General features: G+C 35.4%; 1 protein-coding gene and 1 long non-coding RNA gene across 4 annotated transcripts; one reads left to right on the top strand and one right to left on the bottom strand.

Moving 5' to 3' along the window:
• Positions 1 to 791: 791 nt before the first annotated feature.
• Positions 792 to 21,660, top strand: lamp2 (lysosomal-associated membrane protein 2). 3 transcript variants are annotated; one of them, XM_008420636.2, is made up of 9 exons: positions 792 to 1,011; positions 5,787 to 5,899; positions 8,255 to 8,465; positions 9,496 to 9,660; positions 9,739 to 9,992; positions 11,339 to 11,455; positions 12,403 to 12,457; positions 12,530 to 12,697; positions 18,611 to 21,660. In XM_008420636.2, exons 1-9 carry the CDS (start codon positions 963 to 965, stop codon positions 18,751 to 18,753), a joined length of 1,275 nt encoding a protein of 424 aa, XP_008418858.1. In that variant the 5' UTR covers positions 792 to 962; the 3' UTR covers positions 18,754 to 21,660. The 3 variants fall into 3 exon arrangements, with proteins under 3 accessions (XP_008418858.1, XP_008418857.1, XP_008418859.1); XM_008420635.2 differs by having other exon boundaries at positions 17,444 to 18,831; XM_008420637.2 differs by lacking the exon at positions 18,611 to 21,660 and adding an exon at positions 13,560 to 17,333 and having other exon boundaries at positions 793 to 1,011.
• LOC145553106 (uncharacterized) lies at positions 16,521 to 18,799 on the bottom strand. The gene is made up of 2 exons (XR_014089318.1): positions 18,709 to 18,799; positions 16,521 to 16,598 (listed from the first exon to the last, which is right to left on the bottom strand). It is a non-coding gene; the product is annotated as an uncharacterized LOC145553106 (long non-coding RNA).
• Position 21,661: the final 1 nt, after the last annotated feature.

Here is a 21,661-nt window from a genome sequence, read left to right as displayed (position 1 = left end):
TGGATGTAAGCTGCCAAGAAGAAGCAGCGTATCATGAATCAACCTAGTTAGCATAGCCACCGATGACGGTCATGCTAAGTTGTTTCTCAGCCATTAGCAGCCAGTACATGAGATTGATTGACAGTGCTAAAACCCTTTTCCTGACTCTGATTGGTAGTTTTTGATCAGAGCAGTGTAGCAGCTTTCACAGATTATCTGTCTCATGACAAGAAGGTTCAAGAATCTACCTGTAACTGGAGTTTAAACGCCACAACAAGAGTTACCTAATCTGTAAACCAGCTAGCAGCTAAGCTAGCTGAGGTCTGTTGCTGCAAACATTAACTCCTGTATTAAAATCGTTTATTTATTTGATGGCTTTCAGTTAATAAAAGCCTGTCTGAAGTACGCACGGCGGCATTAAGATATATATATATATATATATATATATATATATATATATATATATATATATATATATATATATATATATATATATATATATATATATATATATATGTGTGTGTGTGTGTGTGTGTGTGTGTGTGTGTGTGTGTGTGTGTGTGTAAAGCCAGACTTTAAAAATAAAGTTCACACGTTTTCTTACACAAGTTATCCTTGTTGAAATTAACAAAGGAAAGATCAAGGTTTCGTTTTAACGTTCCAAAAATAAAGCATTTCTTTTTTCAAAAATACCTTCTTTTTTTTAAGCACTTTTAGCTCATTCCCTTATATTTTCTACATAAAAAGGGGTGGGTAAACAGGTCTTTAAATCATTTACCTGGACATTTAGAGGCTCAGAGAGGATTTTTTTTAATGATTTACAGTATAAATAAAGCCGGACTTCCTGTCTGTACCTCACTCAGGTTTGACGCACAGTCATATGACTCGTATTTCCTGGCACAGCCTGAACGACGGAGCGTCTCCTCACTTTTCTCTGTTTTTAGTTTTCCTCTTCAGTGACTGAACATCCAAAACCCTCAGCGATGATGTCTCGATACGCTGCATTTGTTTTCTTCTTGTCTTTCGGAGTTGGTACGTATCACCACAGATTCATTTGTTACTGAAATTGTAAAAAGAAAAAAAAAGAATAAAAGTTGGGATCTGTTTCTCAGAAGTGACGCGATTAAACTTATGGTGTACTCCAGGCCTTCATCGGTTAAATTTGGATAATTAGGTGTTTTTGATTTTGTTTTATATTATACTCGTGTGAAAACGGCAGTAAAAAACGAGTAAGACATTGAAACTGGTTCATTTGACCGCAGTCGTGATGTTTTGCAGCGGTAGCATCAGAGCTAATTGTTACCTACGTCAATGTAAAACTCCTCAAACACATGTAGCTTTAAAATATATTTATATCTTGATGCCGCCGTGCATACTTCAGCCAGGCTTTTATTAACTTAAAGCCCTCAAATAAATAAACGATTTTAATACAGGAGTTAATGTTTGCAGCAACAGACCTCAGCTAGCTTAGCTGCTAGCTGGCTTACCGATTAGGTAACTCTTGTCCTGGCAGCTTAAGCTCCAGTTACAGGTAGATTCTTGAACCTTCTTGTATCTATTTAGAAGTTAAGGAAGCGGAACATATTTAAAATATTTGCCTGATAAATTTTGCAACGTAATGCCTTCACCGAGCTAGCTGAGTTAATGTTAGCATCTTTTGGCAGCAAGTTAGCATCGTTAAGCTAAAGATTTCTGTTGCGAAATTAACCCTTATTTTTATGAAAATGTGAAAAAGAAACTTTAAAATGATGCGAAAATACATTTTCAAGTTTTAAAAAAAAAATATTGAAGTAACTACATAGGTTATGTTGCTCAGTTTATTTAAAAAATGGATCCATCTTTACATTTTTTTTTTTTTTAAACTTGGATCTTGTCTTGCTTACTCAAGACAATAAATGTTTTTGCTCATATAGGCTGAAATGTTCTGGTTAATCCGCCAGCAGTTTCTTTTTCCCTTTTGTGAGTCAGTAGATTTAATTGCGGTTTAATTCTTCTGACCCCAAGTTGGTTTCAGTTTTGTCTGCTGTGAGTTTTCTGCAGCTATTTTGCAAAGTAATGTCAGGCAGCATGACTTATTGCTGCTTCTTTAGTTTCAGTTTTCAAGCAATAGGAGTTTTGCTCTTATCATTATTTCCGCTTTCAGCCAGAAAGCCACAGGCGTGCAGCAACATGTGGGGGAGGTACAGCGCTTTGTTGGTCTTTTCTCCATAGAGCTGGAAAAATGTAAATTATTCCTGCTTTTGGGAACATTTATTCGTGTAATAAATTTAAAATGTATCCTATGGGATACTAATAAATTATCCATCTAAAAAAACCCCCTCAAATTTCCATTTGCAAGATTTATTGTTTGGACCCAACACTGGACAATTAAAGTCGTCTTTCTGGGTTGGGGACAATTTTGTTTACATGTACTTAAGTGTGATTTTATTTGTATTGTATAATTTATATTTAAAATTACTTCCACTTCCAGTGTTAAATGTTCATTAGTTTAAAGTTTATTGATTCTTGGATTACTTTGTCATTACTATTATATCAAAACAGCAATATTATAGTTTAACTAACTTTGTAAAATCTTGGTTTTCCACGGCACTGGCTAGCAGTCGGTCTACTTTTACTCGGATTGCTTTGTAAAATTCAACAATGGGGAGTTATAGAGTTGTAATCTCTTTTTATAGGGATATGAGAGTCCCAGGTACAGATGATGATGTCAGAGCCATTTGTTTGAAGCTCATTTCTCAGTAGATTGCTGCTGATTGAAGGTTTACAGTTGATCTGGAGAGCATAGCATTGCTGACCAGCTGTCTAAAGAGCTTGCAGCCGTTTGTCAGGAAGCTGTAGAGTCACATGTTTCACGCTTTTAGAGCCAAAACGGTAAAACTGACACTGCAGAGGTGAGATTTAAACATCCAAGTAGTTGAAGGCAGGAAACATGCGATGTTGTAAATGCATATCTGTTGCTCTAAATATGTGATGTTGGTCATAAACTTTAGTGCTTGTAATTGTCCTAGATCTGCTCTCATACGACTTTCTGTTTTGACTTCGTCTCCACCTGACCCGCACAGTAAACATTTTTTATCTCAATTTTTAAAAAAAAAGAAAGCGGGCTATAAACACAGGGGAAAGTTTGACGTTTTGTGTGTTTTTACGTTTCTGCTACCTGGAAATTCTTTCAAGCGGCTGAGTTGATGACGGCGCGTGTTGGTGAAACCTTATCGGTTATCTAAATGAACCTTGTCCTTTCTGGTAACCTGCATGCAGGTTTTTACTGCGCAGTATCAGTGGACTTTGCTGCAGCTGCTGCACATATTCAGTTTTTAAACCAGTTCAAGTCTCAGTTTCATGACTTTGTTGTTTTTTTTTTTTTTTTATTGGTCCAAAGAGTCATTTTGTGGGTTTTTACATGTCTCTAAAACCAACTTTGTAACATTGATTGGCATTGTTTGCTAATCTGCTGACAACAGTTTTGTGTCTGTTGCCTGCTGCACAGTTTTAGATCTTTTCACCCACAAAAGGGGAAGCGGGACTATAAAATCTAGCACTTCGTTTGTTTGGTTTTTTTTCTAAATACATTCTTTAAGCTGGAACATATTAACTTTTTTCACAATTTGCCAGGTTACAGACTTTGTCTAAAATTAATTTGAGCTTGAAAATGACCCATAATTCATCCCGTCACGGTAACAAATTTTGTTGGATGATAAATTGTCACAGAAATTATTGTGATAAATGATAAAATAGTTTTGAGGCCATTTTCAAGCGTAATAATGGAAGAAAACATTTAAAACCTAATTAACTTTTAACACTGGAACTGGAAGACACTTTAAATATCCAAATCAAATTAAAGTCTCAAACTAAATTGTCCTTCAAAAAAAACTAGTTGAGACCAAAGCACTAAACTGAAAACTTTTATCATCCAGTTTTTGAAAGAATGAGAAACGCCAACTCATGCAAAAATAAATTATTGAGCTAATTTTAATTTATCATGTGATGAATTGATTTATTGTGACATTCCTAACCAGAGTACCAGGATAATTTCAGACATTTAGAGTAAATTTAGTTTCATTATATTCTCTGCTTTGACGCTCAGAATTGACTGAGTGCTTTAGATATCCGCTGATCACCTCCAAGATGATTGCATTGCAAACGCCACTGATTGAAGGTGATTTGGAAAGAAAAATGCTTATTTACATGAAGTTCTGCAGCTGACGGTGCAGAAACTAACCAATAAAGTCAAAGAAAGTGTAAATGTCTGACGTCTGCTAAAGCACAAATCTGTGGAGTGATGTTAAAAAAAACAATGCAGCAGAAAGCGCTGTGGTGTGGATTTTGAAGATTTCTCCTCAGATCTGGTGACAAAATGAGTAATTGTAGAGGAAGAGGTGACCGCCGGCTTGTGGAGGCTGAATCATCCAACCATTCAGTGAGCATTTCCCCAGTGATTCATTTACGGAAGCGTGACCAAGCAGAAACCAGGCTTCACAAACGGCAGGAAAAATCACATTAAAGATCTGATTTCCAAGCATAAAACCTGGAGCAGGGGTGGCCAATGTTTTTGAAACGACTGTGATGCTGAAGTAAAACAATTTTCTTTTGACAAATGTAAAAACAAACTAAATGCGTAAAGCAGCTCTGGAATAAACGAAGAGCCCGCAGCACTGGACCCCATTGAAATCCTGGTTTTTCCACCACATACTGATTTAAAACATCAGTACTGTTGTTTCTACATTAACATGAACTTGTTTTCTTTGCATAATTTGAGCTCTGAAAGCTCGGCTTCGTTTTTGTTATTTTGACCATCTTACATGGCTTATTTATTTAGGTCTTTGTAAAATGTCAGCATTTTTTAAGACTATAGTTCAGTGCTTCTCAGCCCTGGTCCTCGGCGCCTCCCTGCTCTGCATGTTTTAGATGTGCCTCTATTCCAGAACAGCTGATTCAAATGACTGCATGACCATCAAGTACTGCAGAAGCCTGTGAATCACCCACAGATGCAATTCAGGTGTGTGGCAGAAGGGAAGCACCTAAAACATGCAGGACAGGGGGGCGGCGAGGACCAGGGTGGAGAAACGCTGCTGTAGTTGGTGTTCAGGTGTTGATCTTCCAATAACATAATTATCAACTGAGATTTTCAAACTTCCTGCCAACTTTAAACATTTTTAACTCGAACACAGCAGACCGCTTCATGAATGACTGCAGCACCAAACCACTGAGCTCAGCACGTTTCCTGGGGAAACCTTGACATGATGAATTAAAACAAACTCAGTAATTTCCATTTGCACAATTTTATCTTTTCTCTTTTCTGCCAAAAAGTGTAACTTCAATCTGGTGCTTTGCTATCAATTAGTTTCTTTTTTTAGAGACCTTTTCATATATTTTGTACATTTCTAACGTCTTCCAGTTGGTGTTAAATGTTCATTAGAATTTAAAGTTTATTGCTATTTGACAATAACGGCAAATAGCTATCACTTATCCCGATATCTTCTGGGATAATTTATCGTCCAGCTGAATTTATCATGGCAGGTCTAGATAAAAGTCCCTCCTTTTCACTGCTGTTAAAAAAACCTGTTTAATAAATAGTTGCACCCAATTCTACTTTTTGAAGTTACTTGATGTTTGTCAGACAGTCGATTATCTGTCATGTTTCACTGTCACAACTTGCGACGACTTTAAATCTGTAAAACAATTTTGTAAGTTACAAACTGCGGCTTCAGCAGAAAAGCTGAAATGTGTTTGAATAAATTAATGTACAGAACTTTGTGCTGCTAATTTATTTTATCGTTTTAACCAAAATGTCATTGTTTTTGTTTCAGTGTCCCATCTGTCTCATGGCATTGAGGTTGAAGTCAAGAATAAGGACAAGTTGTGTCTTTATGCCAGTCTGACCCTCAACTTCTCTGTCACCTATGAAGTTGCTGACAACAAGGTGAGCCACTGTGCTTTGACTACACCAGTCTGTTTTACAGCCCTTTGGGAAGTCGCTGCTGCTTTCCTCTTATCAGGCGCCTGAATCACGTGGTTGATTCAGGCGCCTGAAGCAGACGTCCTCGTGAAAAGGGGGAAACGACAAGCAGCAGATTCTTGCTGTTCAGCATTTTGTTTAGTCAGTTTTCCTCATGCACATCCTTTCATTGTTTCGTTGAGTCATTTCACTTCTGGATTTTAAACGAAACGTCAGAAATCTCATTCAATCCATTTAAATCTCAATGGCAAAAGTTAGTGTTAAATGTAAAGCTTTATTTACATGACTCGCCTTGAAAAAGATGAACTGCTGGAGTTTTAAATGGATTAAAAACACAGAAACAAGAATAAATGTTTTTATTGCATAAGCCGATGGAGTAAATGTTATGTTAACTATTTAAATCTCAAATTTTACTTTTTGTTTGGGCCTAAAACTGAAGATGGTCAACAGAAAAAGTAAGAAAGATGTTTGGTTGTATTGCTGAAACGATTAATCGATTTATTGAAATAATTATCTAATTTAGCAATCGATTAATCATTAAGATTCCAAAACCCACCATTTGCTGTTTGTTCTTGTGTGAAACATGGAGGTAGTAAAAGGAAGCAGCTGAAAGTCTCAACTCTTTCTACACAAAATCTAAGGATACACTGAAATGAAAGTCTGGGATAATATTTGAAAATGCTGATATTCCTCCTCTGTTTGAGTCGCATACCTCTACTGAAGTCAAAAAACGACTACCGTCTATTAATGACGTTAATCACTGATAAAATCCTTCTTTTGAGGAATAATTGCTATAATTCATCAGTCATTTGGCTCGGACACTGAGAAGAAAACAAGTGCAAATAATTATCAAGAAATCAATAGGAACTTGTATTTTTGTAAAAGCAGTTATAGATTTAATGTAATAATGTGGCTCTTGGATGTCAGCAGAAAATTAGTTCTGAAAAGAAAACAGGATTTTCATTTTCCCTGATAAGTTTCGTTCTCACAACCAACACGTGGATTTTCCTGGCTCATCCGGCTGCTGACTTCCCTGAAGCTACCGGTCACACAGTGGCTCTGGGTCTCACCGTGTTTTATTTTCCTTCTCTAAAGACAAAATTACAATTGTTTTACGCTCCTGGGGCAAAAATACAACATGTGGGGTGAGAAGAAATCTGAGCCACGTTTCCAGAGAAATCTGTTTTTCTGAATTTGTATTTCTGCTTTGATGTTGTGAACCAAACTTTACGTCGGTTTAGAATAAATTCCCTTTATGGTCCGACTTATGAGTATTTTACTAATCGATCATTCTACAGATTTTTACACGTATTTAAAGTATCCAGTTCCTTTTTTATAATGAGAAAATAATAAATTTATTGCCCAACATGCAGCGTTCCTGCAGTGAAATATTTGAACCGGCTGAAGGTAAAACTTGAAGTTTTGTGAAAAACATGTTTAGACTGATGCTTTTATCTTAAGTGCACATTTTTAAATATTTTTGTACAGTTTGACTTAAATACTGCTCTGAATATGTAGTTTGCTTGTTTTTTTTTTTTTTTACATCAAATTGACTTATTTTTGAGTTTCCAGTCACAATTAATTGATTACTAAATGGTCAATTATTTTAGGAAAAATATATTTACCAACAAAGATGTTTCACTCTTAAATAAAATAAAAAAAAATATTTTGTACAGTTTTGATTTAACTGCTCTACCAGTGGCAGATTCCTTAAGATTTAAAATAAAATGTTACTTTTTAAAGGGTTTCAGTAGTAAGGAATCAAAATGGGTTATAAATTTGTGGAATAATGTAAAAATAAAACTTTTACTGTAAAAAATGAGTCTTGATTTGAGATTCTACTTTAATTGCCCATTTTTTGTCTTTAATAAACTTTCACTGATTCTTAAAAACTCGATTAAAATACCACAGCACTGCTCAGCGTCCTGCAGGAAAATTTAATTTGTCCATAAAATATGTAAAGTCAGACGGTTGAGATCAAAGAACAAGGAAGTTTATCAACCAGCAGGAAAAATGGGTCAAGAGGGAATAATTAGGACTGAGGAAACATTTTGTTGTATTTATTTACAGAAGAGCCAAAATGAGCCAACAAAAGCACAAGATTATTATTTAAAGTCTAGAGCTTTGCAAAAGTTAAAATTCTGATGGTTTTGTTCAGGTAAAGGGGGAAAAAAGCTGCCATTTTTTTTCTTTTGAATTAAGTAAAATTATACCATCTTTACTGAAAATTAAGTTTTTATTGCATTTTTGATGTTATATTGACTCTAGGGTTAAGAATCGGATCGTTTGTTTCTGTAATGATTCTCTGCTCTCTTTCAGAACAAAACGGTTTCATTTGAGCTTCCTGCAAATGCGTCATCAGACGGCAGCAAATGCGACGACACGAACTCGATCCTGAAGCTCAGCTTCCCGGACGGACACTCCTGGAGCGTGGACTTCTCCCTGAAAGACGAAAGCTACCAGGCAGACACCATGACCTTTGTTTACAACCTCAACGACTCAAAAGTCTTCCCGGATTCTTCATCCAACGGTAACGTCGTCTGCTTTACATGGCGCCCCCTATGGAGCATGGGGGGGGGAATTGTTTTCTTTTGCGTTGCCTTGCAATAAATTGGCAAATACAGCCTGGTGTATTTTGTATGCCGTCACAGTGAGAAGAAATGTTGATTTAAAATTGCACACAGCCTCAGTTTGGTGCAGAAACTGAAAATTTATTTCATATTTATGTAGAGATGGAAATGTGCATGAAAACGTCTCGTTATCAACCTTTCAGACTAACAGACGACCTTGTTGCCACGTGAAAATAACTTGTATTCCAAATAGCTCAGATGTGTTTTACTCTCTTAGGAAAGTTTCTGTCTTGGAGAAAATCCATGTTTGACCTGTTCTGATATAAAACATGCATGGAAAAAACCTTACAGAAACTTTATATTGTAGCAGAAAACTCTCGGAATTCAAGGTGCTGCGTGAACTGGTTGGTACGTTATTGTGTGGGAACGGGATACTTTTGTACGGAAGACTATAAGGGCCACTGGAAAAAAATTACTTTTTTTGCCTGTAAATTTTGACTTTAATCTCAGTTTCTGACTTTTCTTTCTCAGAATTTTGACTTTCTCAAAATTCAGACATTTTGACTTTCTCAAATATCTTAGTTTTTCTCTGAATTCTAACTTTTTTTTCTTAGAATTCTGACTTTCATCTCAAACTTTGACTTTTTCTCTGAATTCAGATGTTTTTTCCTCAAATTTTGACTTTCTCAAAATTCGTACTTTTTCTCCAAATTCTGACTTTTTTTTTTTTTTTTCTTTTAATTGCAGAGTTCTGACTCCAATTTCAGAATTTTGACTTTTTTCTCAAACATTAGATTTTTTTCATGCAGAATTCTGATTTTAATCCTGAGATCAAAAATCAGATTATTTTTTTTTAGTGGCCCTAATCCTCTTCTGTACTTTTTCCATTTAACACAACAGAAAAGTGTTGCCACATTTATTTTGTTTTCTTAATTGAAATAAACTCGGATGAGCTGCTGAACTTTTTTTTTTTATTTCCCTTGCTTGTAGAAACTATTACCGTGAAGACAAAGCCTGACATCACAGACGTCGGCATGAACACGTCCTACTCGTGCAAAAGTAAAGACACGCTCGTCGCTTCGCTCAGGGCCAACATGACGCTGTCGGACGTGCTCATACAGGCCTTCATCGTCAGCGGCAACAGGAGCAAGAACCGTAAGAACCGCCGCCTCTCGCCCTCCTCCGGGCTCAGACCTTCACATATCAAGTTCTGATCCGATCTCTGTTTTCCAGTAACAACCTGCCGTGCGGACGAACCCGTCACTCCCACTCCCACTCATGTGACCAACGCCACCACTGTGGCGCCGGCCACCAACGCCACCACTGTGGCGCCGGCCACCAACGCCACCACCGTGGCGCCCCCCACCACCCCCACTCCCACTCTGCCCACTCCCACCGTGGGGAATTACTCCATCAGGCACGACGCCAACAGCACAGCCTGCCTGCTGGCCAACTTCGGCCTGAGGATCGGCTTCACTCAGAACAAGGTGCGTTCAGAGCAAGAGGTGCATAAATTTACTCAAGTGAAGGTAAAAAGTATTTGTCAGAGAAAGTATCTGGTAAAAAGTTCAATCAAGTACTGAGTTGATGATCAAATTATCAATCAATTAGTATTAAAAATTACATCGTCAGACGCACCAAAATGTAAAGTAAAGTGGAGATTTTGGTGTTTTACAGATTAAAATATAATTCATAATGTCACAAACTTTTTTCTCTTTTTTTTTTTTTAATTTGTTTCAATGTAAAACTTTAACAAAAACTGAGCCTGTGTGCTATTTTTATTTATTTGTTTTGGCTAAAACATGAGAACTGACATTTTACTCAACTAAGAGTAGAAATACTTCATCATAAAATGACTGAAGTAAACAGTACAAAGTACTAAAATACTCCTAAAAGTACTTAAAAAAATATTTACTCAAGTAAATGTAGCTAAATAACACATTCAGAGCAGCAATTAAGCCAAAACTGTACAGAAATATAAACATTTTGCATTTAAGATACAAAAAAGGTCTTTAGCTGTAAATATTTTCTACCTTGATCTTTTCATTTGGCAGTTTTGGCTTCATCCAGTTCAGATTCTGTAAAAATCTCCTATTAAACACCTTTTTGCTATTTAGTTATTGATCATTAATCTAAAAGTAATCAACCCTTCACTGTATTTATGATAAATTAGCTGAACCTTTCACATGTTAGAAATATTTATTTTTATTTTGCTGCAGATGCATCAGGTGAACACCAAGGCAACGCTGTTATTGTATTTTAGGCAATAAAATGTTTTCATTAAATTTGCATTTTCTAATGTATTTTCAATATTATTTAAAATAAGCTTAAGTAGTTAAATGAGAAATCTGCAGAATGTGCCAGAGATTAAATAATTAATCGAGATGAATCAATTTATTTAAAGAGTTGACTAATTTTGTAATCGATAATCATTAACTGGAGTATACTGGCTCAAAGGCATTTGCTGATTAAACGACATTCAGAGCAGCTTTTAAGCCAAAACTTTATTTTAAAAAATCAAATTGTTTCTTAGCATCTTTTAATGCTTTTGTAATATTGTAAAGATAAAAGGCTAAAGTACTTAAATTAAAAATCTGCAGAATATTTAAATTTTTGTGATTAATAATGAGGATAATCAATTACTTTAATAATTAACACATACGGTGCCTTTAAAAAGTATTCATCCTTCAGATGATTTATTATTTTTATTACGTTATATAAATCGATCATGACCGACATTTTTGACAAAATCATTTCAAACACTGTAAATGTCTAGCAGTAGTTTGGGAATAGTTTCTTTAACAGCATAGTGGTTTTTATTCTGTGTGTTCAGAAGTATCAGGAGGTGAACTTTGACCCTCCGACTGAGGTTTCTGGAAGCTGTGGAGCCGACAACAGCGAGCTCATCCTGGTGTCCAACAACATCGCCGTTTCCCTCTCATTCTACAATGCAAGTTTCATAAACTCATTGTTTTGTTTGTTGAAGCTCATTTCTGTCTTATATACTCATTTCCAGCTGTATCTTCAATTTAATTTCTCAAAGAAAAGGTGAAAATCAAATATGCTATTGCATACACTTTAAAAACACAACATCTTAAGTATTTTTGACCAGCTTCTAGTTCAAATATCTTGGTTCACACAGTTTATCTTGTCATAATGTGCAGTAAAAACATCTAAAAAGCTGCAAAATGTGAAACATTTTCAGAAATGAGGGAGAAAACAAGAATCTGCTCTACAAAAATACAAAATATTATTAGGTGGTTTTGGTCAAGTTTATAGTGCAAATATCTTAGTTTTCTTATTTCAAATTTACTAACTTATCAGTAACTTTCAGCAATAAACATGAGTTGCTATTGAGTAAATAATTCCCTAATATTGATGGGAAAAGTACTTGTCACTGGCAGATTATTTCACTTATAACATGGAAAAATTTAAAATAATCTGCCAATGAAATAAGGAATAATTTTCTTAAAACAAGCTTCTATTTATTGCTGAAAAGTTACTTGCAAGTTTTGTCTTTTAAGTTTACTGAGACATCTGCACTATAAAATCTACTTGGTAATATTTTAGTCCTTTTGCAGGCCAGATGCCCGTTTTCTCACTTACTTCTGAAACTTTTCACATCAAGACTCAGTTCTGCTGCACTTTAGATGTTTTTACTGCACATTATGAGAGGAAATGCTGTGTGATCTCTTTACTCATCAGCAAACATATTAAAAATTATCGGTTTTATTTTCTGCTATAAAAATGTGAGAACCTCCGGAAGTAGGAAATTTGACGTTTATGTGATCATTTTAACTTCTCGACCATAAAACAGAGGAAGTTTTACTAATCTGATGCATCTGCACACTCGGCATCAGACACTTTATCTAAATAAATTGTTTTCAATCTTTACAGGACACAAACAAATTCCGCCTCCATGCAGTGAACGTCACCATCAACTCCAGCTCCGGTATTTATTATCCGTATCGCTCAGAAACAACCTGCAGGTTTGGTGCTGAGCTTCCTGTGTGTCGCCCTGCAGGCGTTTTTGCTCAGAGCGGCGCCAACCTGAGTCTGTGGGAGGCGGCGGTGGGAAGCTCCTACATGTGCAACAAGGAGCAGAACTTCACCATCACCAGCCTGCTCTCCTTCTACACCTTCAGCCTGCATGTGCAGCCGTTCGCCGTGAAGAACGGCATCTACAGCACAGGTCAGTTATCTCTCATCTAATGTGCCGAGTTCATATTGATGCTGTCTGTTACTATGTGGAAGCTGCAGTTCATTATTTGCACATTTATTGCAAAGAATTTCATTTAAAATGCAAATATTCAGTGTTTTTATTATGTCATGACTTGTTTTTCAAATTTTTTATGTTAACACCTGAAATTCTAATGTATTTTATTGGGATTTTGTGTCTTATACCAACAGAAATTAGCATTCAGTTGATCTGAAAAGTGTGGCATGCTTTTATAACAAATTTTTGCTGGACGATAAATTTTTCCAACGATATTCCACATCAGTCTCCAGTCATTTGCAGTTGAAATGTTACTCGGCAGCGCTTTGTTTACAGAGATAATAATGGCCGCCGCCGTCTGATTTTAAAGTTATTCAGCGATGAGCGCAGACGTATCGTCACAAGGTCATCATCGTTTTCCATTTAAAGCTCCTTTGAAAGCGTTGTACTGCTTGTTTCATTCATTTTTTTTAAGTCTGGATTTACGCCGTTCGGCTTCTTCTGCTGGATAATTTTGACACGTTTCACCTCAAAAAATGCGATTTTGAATACGACACAAATCAGATTTTATCAGATGTGAAAAGATCAGAATTCAGATTGTGGCGTAAAAGTCGTTTTTAGTGGAATCTGTGTAAATTGTGACATAAAATCCCATTAAAATGCAGTGAAGTCATTTCTTGTTGGACATGTAAAAGCAGTGTGAAGAGTTTTGCAGCTGTTTTGTCCCATGATGGTGAATAATTTGTCTTTCTGCTTCGTTCTTGCCTCTGTTTTGAATTGAGGAAAATAAGAAACTGAACTTTTCCACCAGCTGACTGACTCTCCTTTCTATCTGCAGCCCATGAATGTTCATTGGATGACTCCAGCATCTTAATCCCAATCATTGTTGGTGCTGCTCTGGCTGGCTTGATTCTCATTGTAGTGATCGCTTACGTGATTGGTCGAAGAAAGACCCATGTTGGATACCAGACCCTTTAAATCCAGCGTGCGTTCGCTCCTCACATGTCACGGGATTCCCAAGCCTGGTCCTTGGGTTTGATCTGGCAAATCTATTTAAGATTGAAAAATAATCATTTTAGTATCGGCTGGTGATAAAATTAAGTAGAAGAAAAATACAACTTGATTAAATTGAATCAACCCAAAAATGAATTTGATGTTTTCCTCAAGGACCAAACTTGTTTCTCCCCTGGTTCGGTTTGTTTTTGTCTTTCCCGTTTTGCTTCTTGTTTAAGTTCAGGTAAACGGCAAAGCTCGTTTTCTGTGTGCAAAAACGCCTGAAGATTTATAGCCTCTGGTCAGTTCGTCTAGTTTTTCACACAAGATCTTCAGCTTTTAAGATCCTGCACTTTGCTCAGCACACATTCCCTCCCTCGTTTTGTTTTGTTCTTGTTTATGGTTTTTCTTTTCACCCCAATAATTATCAAAACAAAATATTCGAGCTGCTTTCTGTTTATTTCCAGAATTTCACCAACAGAGATGAGTGAGGTGGGTTTCGGACCCGTGTTGTTCCCTGTAGATCAGGAGAAATCTTTGGATTTATTTCAGACTTTGAGGCTCTGTTCATGTTATGAGTGCATAAGGAAATATTGGTCATTATAGATGAAAAAAAGAAGTAATAATTGACCAGAGGAGTGAATTGTTTGTCAAAAATCTCATTTGTGGAATAATTTCACATTTACAAGAAAACTTGGATATTCTCTGATTTCCAACATAAATTTGCAAAATAAAATTTTGCTGTCAAATTTGTTTAAAAAACATTTTTCTGAAGAAAACTTATTTATTTCAATTATAAAGTCAGACATTTGCAACAAAGGGATCAAATTCTTATGAGTACATGATGTTTCTGAATGTTGGATCCAAACTCCAAAAAACGGCAAAAGTATTTTAGTCGACATTCTAGTGCAAATATCTCTGCTCACTTTAAATAAGACAAAACTAACTTGGTATCTTTTAGCTGCTTTGTCTCGCTAAAAAAGTTACTGATAAATTATTTTTGTCTTATTTCAACTGAAGATATTTGCAGTAGAAACTAAAAATACTTTGTCATATTCTGTGTTTTTGCAGTGCAGACTTTTAAACTTTTTGGAAAATATTCAGATGCAATTTCTCCTAAACCTTCGACTTTGGTCACTTTTTGTCAGGTTTTTTTTTTTTTCGAACAAATTTGACTTATTTTGTAACTTTATGCCTTGAATCATAAAAACAGAGAATATCCCCTTTATTTTCTTAATATGTGAAATTAATCTCTAAATTTATTTTTGGCTTAAATCTACTCCTCCATAGCCAGTTTTTTTTCATTCTTTTATCTGAAATGTCTAATACTCCGCCTATGACTAACTTATTACTAACAGATATTCAGCAGATAATTTACGCATCTGATTCAGATTTAAAGTGTTACAGAAAGGAAGCCATTGTTAATTTAACCTGTGAGTCTTTTTATTTTTATTTTTGCACACACTCCAATAAGAGCAAACTAGAACGAATCACCTTATCCTTTTTTAATTTGATCAACAAACACATGGTGGCATTAGAGTCAGAAAAGGGAAATCAAATGTTTGTCACTTTCGCTGCGAATCGTTCTGGAATCAGAATGTTTGCACAGAAATGCACTAAGGGGGTTTTTATGTTGCTTGTAGTCTAATTTTCTCACCTGTGTTTCGATCAGCTGGATGAGAGGACGCTTACGGTCCTGAAAACTTTTCATTGTCTTTGAATATTTGTGACAGAATAAAAAATCTAGATGAAGCTTTAGAGAAAATAACAAGAAATCATATCACTTGTGTTTTTGTTTTTTGATGAGAGTTGAAAGGCCAGGAGCTGTTTCACTGCTGCAGAGATAAAAACTGGAAATAATAGTGAGCTGGAGTTTATTTTTCAAAAAAATGGTTTCAGTTTATATTAGCGATGCACCGGTTACACTGTTAACTCAAAATATTAACAAGTATTTTTGTGTAGTTTCCAGTGCAAATATCTTAAACACCTGAACTATGGAAAAACCAGCTTAGCAACATTTTTGAGCTTGGTTTGAGTGAATACTTTCTTAATATTTGTAAAAGTCCTAATTCCACTGGCAGATTATTTCACTTGTAACATGGAAAAATGTTATAAATGAAATTATCTACCAGTGGAAGTAGGATTTGTAAATCAATATTATGGATTTAGAACAAGATCTTATTTTTTCTGAAGTTACTTGTAAGGTAGTTTTCTTATTTTAAATACAGTGGAAACTAGACCAAAATACTTGGTAATACTTTGTTTTTGCAGTTTAGAACCGTTCTTTGATGTCTGATCAACTAATTCCTATTTTTACCAACTCTATATTATGCATATTAATAAAATATAATGTATCCTATTTCCTATCCTCAGATGCACCGATTGTTAATTTTCCTGGACGATGTAAACCAATTTTCTTTAATATTCGACCTGCTAATTTAGGAATTTTTTTCATATTATAACAGAGGAAAAATGTGCAGCAGGTTATTTAAAGTATTTATTTTAAATTAAACATACAATTATGGAATAAGATTACATCTGATTTCAATTATTTTTTTTTTTAACTCCAACTAGGTTAATCACAGATCAGAGTACAAAAATGATCCAGTTACAATCTCCAGTTGGTGCATCTCTAGTTTTGTTCAACTTGTATAATAACTTCTGTGGAGTCTGATGTAGGTTTCATTAGATTTCAGCATATTTTAATCTGCTGCCATGTTTGTTCATATAATCTCTAAAATTTTCCATTTAAAAACACAAAGTTCTCTCCGTGCAGGAAGTCATTGGTTGTCGGGATTAATTGAGGTTTTGAGCAGCTTCAGGAATGGCGGCAGGCAGGAAGTGTTTCCATAGCGACGACTGTAGCTGTGCATCAGTTTCTACACTGCAAAAAAAATCAAAACTCTTACAAAGTGTTTTTGTCTATAGCTTATAGTCAAATATTTAAGCACATTTGAAATGAGACGAAACTTACAAGTAACTTTAGCAACAAAGAGGAGATTGTTTTAAGTCAACAATTCCTCAATATTGATGGAAAAAATTGTAGTTTAGCAGATTTCACTTGTTTTAAGTGAAATAATCTGTTGGCACCTTTTTGAAAATTTTTAATGAATTATTGACTCAAACCAACCTAATATATTTTGCTTTTAAGTTGTTTTTTTTTCCAGTGTACTCAGATTTTTGCACTAGAAAAAACGCTTGTTACGGTTTTGTTTTTTGCAGTGTGCTGTGCATTGTTTGCGCTGATGAAATTTGCTTTCACAGGTTTATTGTACATGTGTATGAATAACTGCTTTTTAATCAAAAATTAGCATAGATTTTTTTTTTTGCCTGTCTTTTGCTTGTGATTTGTGTCTTTGTGTTAAAAAAAAAACTGCCTTAAATATAAAGATGTTCCTGCAGCACCAATAAAGCTTTTAACTGGACTTGTTTATAATTCCGACTCAATAAAATAAGCTCAGTTATTCAGATTCTGTCATATAATTGAAAGAAAAGGGAATCTGCTGCAGGACCGTCTCTGACGTGTTATTTTGCTATTGGCTGCATCACGCTTGAATTGTGTCAATGAAGCGTTTTTAGTATTTTCAATGGAAATAAAAATGTTTGAAAATGTACAGAAGGGATTCCCTGTTGTTTATGCTTTCTATCTGACTAACTGCTTCCTTTCAGGTGTTTTAGTCTTTAAGTGGGTGAGACATTCATGTGTGTGCTCTCTTCATTCCCGTCTAGCTGAGGAATGCCTGACTGATGAGGAGAGCTACCTTGTTCCCATAGCTGTCGGCGTTGCCCTGCTTGTTCTCATACTTATTGTTCTGCTGGCTTATTTCATCGGGAGGAAGAGAAACATGGCGTCGGGCTACCAGTCTTTCTGATCTTACTCCTCGTTTAGAGCTGCAGGGGGTGGCCGCCGCCTTATTTAAATCGCTGCTTTTTCACTAATTGGTGACGACAAAAGCGTAATCTTGTGTGTTTTGTTCTGTTAACTTATGGGTCTTCTGATTCTTTTAGCTTTGTATAAAGACTGGAAACACGCTTGACGTACTCAAAGCTACCAAACAGAAATTGGAGATGATTCCCAGAAATTGCACTTAAAATATAATTAATTAGAGCTGGTTGCAAAATGGCGGCTGCTGCTGCACACAACCGAAACTATAAACAACATGGATTATTAAATCTCTAAACAAAACTGTTGCCATTAAAAAAAAAAAAAAAAAAAAAAACATTAATCGGATGGTGGGCATCCGTAACTAACGGTCATGGCTGTTGCTTTAGAGTTGCTATGACGACAATGAAACTAGCCACATGCTTAGAGCTTTCACTTCGTTCCTTTCTAGCCTAAAAACAGTAAAAGTACATTAAAAATATTACTCTTACAATTTTTAAGTACTTTTTGTTGGTCTCGAAGTCATAGCTAATCTTTTCGCTGCTACTGCATAACAGCAAGATGGCGGTTCAGTAGCGCGGATAACCTCCGGTTCAAAAGTTTATTTTTAAACTTGTGAATTTTTTTTAATCAATTTTGTGATTATTCTTTAATTTTATTTGTTTTTTATTAGACTACTTTCACAAGACCATTAAGTACGGCCAAAAAAAAAAAGCAAACATTCATGTTGTGTTAGGATCGAGCTGTTTCCAGTTTTTACACTCAGCTTTTGGCATAATGTTTAAGACAAACTTCAGTGAGTTAATTTTCTAAAACTGAATTCAAAAATAATCTGCCTTTTTGTGTTTTTCCTCCCTAATCCGCTCTGCATCGCTTCCATTTTTTCATAGGTTGTTTCTGTCGTGCTGCTTCTGACTTTGTTTCTAATCGTTTATTTCCAACCCCAAATCGTCCTCTAACTTCCTGCTGAGGCGCTAACTTGCTGTCTGTCTGTCTCTCTGTCTGTCTGTCAGCTGAGGAATGCTTCCTGGACTCTGATTTGAGCTTTTTGGTGCCCATCGCCGTCGGCGTGGCCCTCAGCTTCCTAATCATCCTTGTGCTTATCTCTTACCTGATTGGTCGGCGGAAGAGCCGCACTGGTTACCAGTCTGTTTGAGTCCTGCTCTGCTGCTTCTGCTTCTCCTCCGTTTCCCCACCCTTTCTGCTGTTAAATTTAAAAAAAACAAAAACAAAATGCATCTGCATCAAAAAGCTTCCTGGATTTTTCTCAGTTTTCCTCCGAGGCAGCGTTTTCTTGCAATAACCTTTTAGCTTATTTCCCACATCCAGTTTCAGCTGGTTTTGTTTGTTTTTTTTGTTCTTTTTTTTTTTTTTTTTTCTGACAAGTGACTGAATCAAGCACTAAAACATTTATGATCGATGACAAATGGTTTTAATATAAACTGCATGTTAAAAAAAGATATATGGCTGTGAATTAGCCCTCCACACTGCAAAAACACAAAATCTTAAGTAATTTTTGTCATTGTTTTTTTTAGTGCAATATCTTAGTTCACTTGAATTATGATAACTATAATTTTCAGCAAGTTTTAAGTCGCTAATACTTAAATATAGATTAAAAAATTCTAATTCCACTAGCAGAATATTTTTTACTTTTGACAATGGACAAATGCCTTGCTATGTAAGTTAGTATTACTAACGTATAATACAAGTTCCTAATATGAACACAATTAGTTTTCAGCAAGAAATAGGAGCTTGTTTTAAGTCAATAATTCCTTAAAATTGATTTAAAAAGAACTAGTTCCATTGGCAGATTATTTCACTTATAACAATTTATTTGGATGTTTTAAGAGAAATAATCTGCCAGTGAAACTTGTACTTTTTATCAATATTAAGGAATTATTTACCTAAAACCAACTCCTATGTCTTCCTGAAAAGTTACTTGTAAATTTGTTTCGTCTTATTTCAAATGTGCTAAAAGTATAACTGAACCAAGAATATTTAAGATTCAGTTTTTGCAGTGCACTCTCTTCCCTTCCTAACCCAGAGAGGCTTTTTGCCCTCACTTTCTGTGCTATATTATAGTATATGTGTAAATTAATCTCTTGCATAGAATGACAGACATTGATTTTTTTTGATGAATGTAAGAGCAACCTTATTTCTCAGACGTCGGTTTTTCACAGATTTGTTTTTGCCTCCATGTAACACGAATGAACAGCTAAACTTGTTGCACATATTCTCACCGGGTGAAAGGGAAAATAATGTAACAGACACTTTACCAGCATCAGGACCAGTTTTATTTCTCTTTTATTTGTAGTTTTTGTCACTCTTGAATTTTGTTGAAATGCTCACATAAAGTATGTTGGAAATTAATTTGATTACAGTGTTGTTTACTTTTAAATCTGGGATTTAACATCTGACAGCAGGAACCGTTTAACATTAAAGAGAGATTATTCTCCTCAAACTCATCTGTGCATGTTGGGTATTCAGAAATCAGTTTTGGAGACCAAATAAACTTGTATCAAGTGAAATGTATTTATGAAGTGCCATAAAGTCAACTAACATGACCAAAAGTGTTACACAGCAAGAAAAGTAAAACATTACAATAGAAGAAATTAAAATACCGGCACTAAAATAAAAAAAGGGGAATTGATATCACTAAAGTGACACATTTTTGCTCTTTGGCCTTTAAGAAAGTGAACGATTGAGGGATTTAAAAACCGTTATCGACGCACTGCAAAAACACAATCTTACCAAGATTTTTTTTTTTTTTTTTTGTCTAGTTTCTAGTGCAAATATGTTGGTACACTTGAAATCAGACAGGACTAACTTACTTTAAAAATTAGACCAAAAAAAAAAAAATTGGTAACATTTTGGTGTTTTTGCAGTGGTGCTATTAAAACCACACGATCTAACCTGAGAATCTTAAATTTAACCCTATAAACCAGGGGTGTCTACAGTCGATCCTCGAGGGCCGGTATCCTGCACGTTTTAGTTCTCTCCCTGGTGGTAGTAACAACCTTTTCAGCTCGTCAATGTTCCTCTTAGGGCTTCTAACGAGCCATCATTTGATCCATGTGCATTAAACCAGGGAGAGAACTAAAACGTGCAGGATGCTAACCCTCAAGGACCAACTTTGGGCACCCCTGCTATAAACCATCAGGAAGTCATTAAACAGTGGAAAGAATTGGTGCAAAATGCTTTTGTATCCATGTACACTGCAAAACAAAATATTACCAAGTATTTCTGGTCCAGTTTCTAGTGTAAATATCATAGTGCACTTGAAATAATACAAAACTAACAAGTAATTTTCAGCAAGAAATTGAAGCTGGTTTTAAGTCAATATTTCAGTCACATTAATTGTAAAAACTTTCTGTTGGCAGATTAATTCACTTAAAACATGAAAAAAAAACTCGTAATAAGTAAGATAATCTTTTTAATCAATATTAAGAAATTACTGACTAAAAAAACACTTCTATATCTGGCTAAGAAGTTATTTAGCTTTGTCTCATTTCAAGTGTACTAATATATTTTCACTAGATACCAAGTAAAAACACATGGTAATATTTTGCGTTTTTGCAGTGTACCTGTTCTGAATGGACAGCAGCAGCAGGGGGAAAAGAGTAGACTTCCTCCCGTTACGTCTTTGCCCATAAATGGTCCGGGTACAAATCTTTACAGCTGCCAATGATGTGATTTGATTCTCTTTCAAACTCATTAAAAGTTTTATATAGATGTTTTTTGACAAAGAGAAAAACTAATTTTAATTTTAAACCATCCTTAACCTGTATTTTGATTTAATATGCACCATTTTAGAAGAAAAATCTGTTTTTTTGTTCTTCATACTGGTTTCTGATGGGAACGTCTTTGTACCAAAACGAGCACGGACCCAGCGCCGCCATTTCTCCGATCTTTGAGCGTTTTTCATCCTCACACCTCTACAGTTTCCGTGCCTTTCTGTTGAGCACCTCATCATGAGCTTCTGATGGAGGAATGTGACACGTTGGGCTCGCTTTAACACGAGTGGGGAACAAATTCAGTAATAAAGTTCATTTCTTGTTTTGTAT

This window comes from Poecilia reticulata, chromosome 10 (assembly GCF_904066995.2).
Source record: "Poecilia reticulata chromosome 10, P_reticulata-male-v2, whole genome shotgun sequence".
NCBI lineage: Eukaryota > Metazoa > Chordata > Actinopteri > Cyprinodontiformes > Poeciliidae > Poecilia > Poecilia reticulata.
The sequence above is the reverse complement of the archived record's forward strand: the minus strand, read 5'-3'. Positions and strand labels throughout refer to the sequence as shown.

What these genes read in the sequence shown, in the direction of transcription:
- lamp2 (XM_008420636.2), top strand. Translation starts at nt 963, where the DNA reads ATGATGTCTCGATACGCTGCATTTGTTTTCTTCTTGTCTTTCGGAGTT. An exon ending in CGGCAACAGGAGCAAGAACC is followed by an intron (nt 9,661 to 9,738) that starts GTAAGAACCGCC and finishes TCTGTTTTCCAG; the next exon opens with TAACAACCTGCCGTGCGGAC. An exon ending in TCGGCTTCACTCAGAACAAG is followed by an intron (nt 9,993 to 11,338) that starts GTGCGTTCAGAG and finishes CTGTGTGTTCAG; the next exon opens with AAGTATCAGGAGGTGAACTT.